The sequence below is a fragment of the Medicago truncatula genome, chromosome 8 (genome assembly GCF_003473485.1).
Source record: "Medicago truncatula cultivar Jemalong A17 chromosome 8, MtrunA17r5.0-ANR, whole genome shotgun sequence".
Taxonomy (NCBI): domain Eukaryota; kingdom Viridiplantae; phylum Streptophyta; class Magnoliopsida; order Fabales; family Fabaceae; genus Medicago; species Medicago truncatula.
This window is the reverse complement of record NC_053049.1, coordinates 25586882-25593632: the sequence shown is the minus strand read 5'-3', so window position 1 is coordinate 25593632 and position 6751 is coordinate 25586882. Positions and strand designations below refer to the sequence as shown.

Below are 6751 nucleotides of genomic sequence, written 5' to 3'. Positions count from 1 at the left end.
TAAGCTGAAAGAATAACGAGGAGTTTTCCGACCCAGAACATTGCGAAAATCTTCTTGGACATGTAAATGAATTGACACCTAAAGGATTAATCAATTTTGAATAGATTTGAACTTGCTTTATCTGATTTCCTTAATTTTACGCATGGAGGCTGTGGACAGAAGGAAGGCAACTAGAAGTATTGGATGAAATGTCGTCGGTAATTTTGATGTAGGATGGTGGGAAAGAGATCTTACTCCTGAGGATTTCCAAAGCCAAAGGTTCCAGTTTCTGAGTTTTGATGTTTCTAGATTTTCTTTGTTGTTTATCAATGCCATGCTGAAAGAACACATTAACCCCCCTCCGTAAAAAAAAGCTGCATAAATCTTGTCGGACACCATTCTCCTGATCACCTAAGATCATTAACATTTATATATCGATACGCATTATCAGAAAACAAGGAAATATAACATTTATTATAGGATCAAGATTGAGATAATTTTTTTCGACTGAAGTTACTATACAAGTACAGAAAGTTAAAGCAAAACATTACATATTCATATATTTAAAGGACACATCTCAAGTTTATCATCAATATCCATGGAGAAATACAAAACATTTTCTCTATCTAGGTTCCAACATTGTTATAGATACTTCATTTGTTGAATAAGAAATCTTCTGTTCAGAAGTAAATTCATCAGTTAAGAAGATAGGCTCTTTTGGTTGGGGGAGAGTGCTATCACTAGTTAGCATTACAAGCACAGATGTCATAGTTGGTCTGTCATTTGCATACTGCTGCACACATAGAAGACCAATATGAATGCATCTCAATACTTCAGATTGAATATATGAACCATCTTCCAAACAAGTATCCAAAAATTCCATTGGGATGCATTCTTTCCACAATCTCCATGCCTACAATAATCCAAAACAATAATTAACAACCATTATTGTATTAACCCACTTGGGTTGACCTGGTGGTATTGACTTGGGATATGGGAGTGTGCTCCTCCTCAAGGTCTCAGGTTCAATTCTCTCTGGTGTCAATTTAGGTGGGCTAATTTAGAAATATAAGTTACTTTTGTTACTTACATGCCCAATAAGATTGTAGCTGTGATTTGAATAGGAAAGTCCTTTATTTCTCTTTCCATTTATAATCTCTAATAATAAAATTCCAAAGCTATATACATCAGATTTGATGGAGAATATCCCATCGATCGCATATTCAGGTGCCATATAACCACTGAAAGAAAATAACAAATGTATTAATTTGAGGTTCTATTTATGTATAATATAGTTGTAAAATCACTTACATATTATAATATATACTTACTATGTACCAACAACTCTACTTGTAGTTCCTTGAATCTGATCACCTCCACACATTCGAGCTAGGCCGAAATCAGATATTTTTGGACTCAAATCATTATCTAATAAAATATTACTCGCTTTTAAATCTCGATGTATGATCCTTAATCTAGAATCCTGGTGAAGGTAAAGAAGTCCTCTAGCGATACCACCTATAATGTTGAACCGCGTATACCAATCTAAAACTTTACTTCGAGACGAATCTGTAAAGTTATATACTCATGTTATCCATTATAATAATCAAATAGAGAAAAATGAAATGGTAAATATTTAACAATTTTTGAATATAGATACTTACCAAAAAGAAAGAAGTCTAAGCTTTTATTGGGCATATATTCATAGATGAGTAATTTCTCATGTTCTTCAATGCAAAAGCCAAGAACCTTAACTAGGTTCCTATGTTGGAGTTTGGAACAAAATACAACCTCATTCTTAAATTCATTGATTCCTTGAGTAGAGGTATGTGAAAGTCGTTTAACTGCTATATCTTGTCCATCTGGTAATGTGCCCTTAAAAAAATTACATTTGTAAAGTAATTTGATGACCATGTCTTCTTTTCTTAATTAACCTTAGAATAAAGCTAAAATATGATTTTAATCCCTGCAAATATGTTTTGTTTTAGTTCTAGTTCCTGTAAAAAAAATTTGTTATTTTTGGTCCTTGTAAAATGTTATGTTTTTTAAAATAGTCCCTCCAAGAACTATTTCCAAAAACAAAGTATTTTGCAGGGACCTTTTTAAAAATCAAAATATTTTGCAAGAACTATTTTTCTACAAAATAGGTTCAATCATCATATGCCACATGTGCAAATCATCACAAAAGTGAAGCCAAGGACCAAAACCAAAACAAGGCATATTTGCAGGGACCAAAAACTATAAAATAGTTTTACATGGACTAAAATTAAAACGAGACATATTTGCAGAGACCAAAACCATATGTTAAACTTAAAATAACAAGTTGCATGTTAACTTAACTTACCTTATAAACAGGACCAAAACCACCTTCACCAAGTTTGTTGTCATTTGAGAAGTCATTAGTGGCAAATGTTACTGTACCAAAGTCAAACAAAGGAAGTTCCAAATCTTCTTGTTTCATTTCATTTCTCTTCACTTTTGTCTTCATGATTCTTGTTTCCTCTAAAAAATAAACAAGATTAGAAAAACTTTGTTACACCTGTATAATACTAGCTATGCCCTTTGTTTCAACTCTCAAACATGGAATCAATGATGAACACAATATACGAACACAACAAATTAAAATCATGTTAAATATATGGAAAATGCTGAGCATAGCGACAAAAAAACACGAGAACACCTCGAAGAAAATTAAATGCTACACAGTTGAAAATTTAGCCTCAACTATACCCATCCACCCCATGTTTTCCGATCAATATCTTATTTTATTGGATGGAAAAGAATTCGTGAGGAATTCATTAGAAAAAATGTCGCTACAAATAACATTACTCTAAATATAACGTAACTTTAAAGTGTTAAGTTCAAATTCAACTATCGTGAAATTATCATTAATAACACTTTAACTAATTCCCTAAAAAACACTTTAACTAATTCCCTAAAAAACACTTTAATTAATAAAATATTTATTTCTCCAATGTTAAGAAAAACAGAGTGAATATGTAATATGCATATAACAATTGTAAAAATTACCTCGTAATTTGGATTTGGTTTTTCTCCTCCAACAAAAAAACGTGATGAATATCAAAAGCATCGCAATTAATGAAGTGGTACATGAGACCACAACTACCATTTTCCTTGAACCATATCGATTTCCTTGAGTCTTAGCTACTTTATCTTGGTTTGCTTGATAGGAAATAAAATAAATAAATCAATAAATAATATATTTTTTTGAAATATCAATAAATAAATTTTAAAAAGAACAAAATATTCTACATTATTATACAAAGATCAATTTGAAGATGAACAAATCTCACCTTAATAATATACATAACAACAAGAATTGAAAATAAAAAGTTATATATTTATGAGGATTAAAAACAAACGTAATATTTAATAACGTCTAAAAGTAAAAAAACTATATTTTTGTGGACCTAAAGCATATTTAAACTTAAGTCACGCAAAGAATACGACGTGCGCAAGTTTTGTCAGGCAGTGTGACTTAACTTGCGCAGGGGTAATTTGGGTCATGTTGCAGGGTGCGAGTGTTTTGTGCAGGAGAAAGAGCAAAATTCAAATAAAATTCCATACCTGTTTCGGAGACAGGAGATCTAACATATAGATCTTGTCCAGCATCTGGTAATTCTCTCAAGTCCAAAAGATCACCAAACCAAAGAATGCAACCACTTCCATTTCCAAGGATGTTTGTGTTTGCATAAGCTGTACATGAACAATTCTCCCAACATTTGCCCTTACATTTCTCAAGTGTCATACTTCTATCTATCCAAACTTGCTTTGTGTCTGGAACCTTCACATGTTGAAATTTTATGAAGCCATCTTTATTTTTCTCTCTACACCTCCAAGTTTCATTATGCACACATCCTTGACTCCAATCCTTTTCACTCCACTTTCGAGGCGATTTTGGAGTGAAGCCAGTTAAACAATCACACATTGAGGACTTACCTGTCATAGCGCAGATCCCAAATGAACTACATCGATTGTAGATATCGCATTCCTCCCTTGGAACATTCAAATAAAACATCCATCTTTGATTCTCTTCGGACCACGTTAAGCGTTGAAGAGTAGAAATTGTTTGGTTGATGACAATTCTCGAAAGTAATGACCGATTTTTGGGTTCGTAAGAGAAATAATACTCATCCTTTTTGTACACAAAATCGACGTTGAATAATGGAACATGTTTTAATTTTTGTGTAGCAGCGAAACGAATACCATTGAAAGGTCCACTTCTGTATATCATCGACGAACCATTCCTTATCTCCGATTCAGGATTGTCACTTCTTATGTAGCCATAAGTCGTTTGACCCGAAGAAGGGTCATCCCAATTCTTCCAAGCTGTTAGTTGCCTATTAAGACCGCTCGTAAGGTTCCAACCAAGCTTCATTCCTGGAAGAATTGTATCACTAGGATAGTCAAAGCTCTGCCACAAGTAAAAGCCATGATCACTATGGTCTTTCTCATTATTTACAACCAAGTTTCCGGTACCTAAGAGCTTTGCTATGAAGCTTGAGGTTGAAGGTTTGGTTGTTACATTTGTTGACCAATGAGTTGTGCCATTTTTGCTGAGAAGAACAAGGTTTCCTTCTTTGTTTACGCTCAATATGCCGGATTTGTCACTGATTGGATTGTCGCGATTTGCTACCCAAACAACTGTTTTTAAAGGGATAGTTTTGAACCAAATTCCTACATAGCGGTTTGTGGAACTACCAGGACTGAAGAAACCCAGTTCAAATGCTCCATTGACCAAGGTGCTTCCATCATGTAGTGGAAGAAATTGTGTTATGATATCTGTTTCAGAGGAAATTTTGATGGAAAAAAAGAGTAAATTAACAACAAAAAACATGATAGATAGAATGGCCATTTTTTGTGTAAGTAAGAACCACACGAAATTGAAGATAACACATTAAGTAGGAGCAAGGTTTTAAATAAAGGTCCCTTACAGCGAAATGACCATGATCAGAAGGTAAACCGTTTTTCACGGTTTTAACATAGCGAGTAAACTAGACATGATGATATTGATTTGAAACTTGAGAGTGTGACCCTCTTCAAAATTTTAAAAAAATAAAAAATAAACAAACTATTGCGACAAAATACCGTGCAGCAAACGGGAGGTAACAAACTTTTGTTTAATTTGATTTTTGTATGCTCTTGTCTCTTCTAAAAATATTAAGGGATATTAATCACTTTAGTCGCTGAATGTGTAATGAGTAGTCACAATAATCTCTTAATGTATCTAAATTTCAAAAGAGTGCTTAATTGTGCACTCTGTTAGTCAAAATAATTTTTTACGCTAAAATAATCTTTCAATTCTCACAATAATTTTTTGAGTTTTTCTACTTGCACCCTAGTTAATCATGGTTGCACCCCAAAATGACAAGATTACCTTTTCATAAAATTTGATTTTCAAAAAGCCTATTCCTTCTTTTTTGGTTACACCCCAAAACCCTTCTTCCAAAACCATAATTCTCCAATCGATCGATTGTGTTCTGCGAAGATTTTCAAAACCATACTTTCTCACGTTCATTCATGATTTCAAAGAAAATTCGAAGCAAATCAGGTTAGCAAGTGTTGTTCTTCAATCGATTGTGTTTTTCTTGTTATGGGTTCTCAGTTCTGATTTTGTGTTTTCCTTGTTCTGCGATTCACAGTTCTGCGATTTTGTAAACTCAGTTTAAGTAGGTTCATGTAAACTCAGTTTAAGTAGGTTCATGTAAACTCAGTTTAAGTAGGTTCATGTTAACTCAGTTTAAGTAGGTTCATGTAAACTCAGTTTAAGTAGGTTCATGTAAACTCAGTTTAAGTATGTTCATGTAAACTCAGTTTAAGTAAGTTTACATGAACCTACTTAAACTGAATTTAAGTTAACCTTGCCAATGTAAATTAAAACTGTAATCGTACAATGGATCAGTGCAGTTGAAGGAAAAAATTGAAACTAGCAAATAGAAGAAGAAATTCACTTACTTATATCCAATTGAGTATGGATGAAAAATATTTTGATTCAGATCGATCGCTTTGTGGGGTGAAAGAGGGTGAAACTCACTGACAATGAATAAAATTAAGGTTTTAAGAAAATTTATATAAAAGGGCAATTTTGGTATTATAAAAAAAATTAAGAAAATTTGAGTGTAACCAGAAAAACATGGGGTGTAAATAGAAAAATTCTAATTTTTTTCATATAAGGACTAAAATAACAAAAAATAAATATTTATAAAGACTGATATAATAATAACTAAGTATATTGAAGGAATAATATAACAGTATTAATAAAACATTTTAACATTAAAAACTATTTTTTTTCAAAAAAAAAATTATCTGAAACTAATCCGATCAATGAATTGCACAATTAAATACAATTATTGTGACTACTTATTACATTCAGATCAAAAAAGACTCTTATCCCAATAATTTAAAGACCAAGAATTTTGTTCTTTATAGTTGACTGGGTGGGAAGAATTTCGATCTTTAGAGTTGACTGGATCGGTCTCCTACGTGTCATATCCGCGAAATGTACTTACTACGAAACACCATCCACATGAAATGAAGTAAACAGTATAATTCACCTATCAATTATTGCTATGACCTTGACAATCAACAAACTAGGGGAACCATATATTACAAACACTTACTTTTATACAAATCCAATGCTTCAATCAAATTATACATCTTTTCTTGTCAACTAATTATTATTTTTAAATAACAACCACTATATTGAAAACTAGCAGTATGTTTGGTTAATCAAGAGGATGAGAAATTTTAA

The 6751-nt window shown here is 32.3% G+C and overlaps 1 protein-coding gene across 2 annotated transcripts; it reads right to left on the bottom strand.

Moving 5' to 3' along the window:
• Positions 1 to 471: 471 nt before the first annotated feature.
• LOC25502609 (G-type lectin S-receptor-like serine/threonine-protein kinase At4g27290) lies at positions 472 to 4965 on the bottom strand. Of its 2 annotated transcripts, none has more exons than XM_024771618.2 (7): positions 3568 to 4965; positions 3010 to 3153; positions 2324 to 2481; positions 1644 to 1854; positions 1311 to 1548; positions 1070 to 1220; positions 472 to 892 (listed from the first exon to the last, which is right to left on the bottom strand). In XM_024771618.2, exons 1-7 carry the CDS (start codon positions 4853 to 4855, stop codon positions 602 to 604), a joined length of 2481 nt encoding a protein of 826 aa, XP_024627386.1. In that variant the 5' UTR covers positions 4856 to 4965; the 3' UTR covers positions 472 to 601. The 2 variants fall into 2 exon arrangements, with proteins under 2 accessions (XP_024627386.1, XP_024627385.1); XM_024771617.2 differs by having other exon boundaries at positions 474 to 892; positions 3010 to 3162.
• Between the last annotated feature and the right edge of the window lie 1786 nt (positions 4966 to 6751).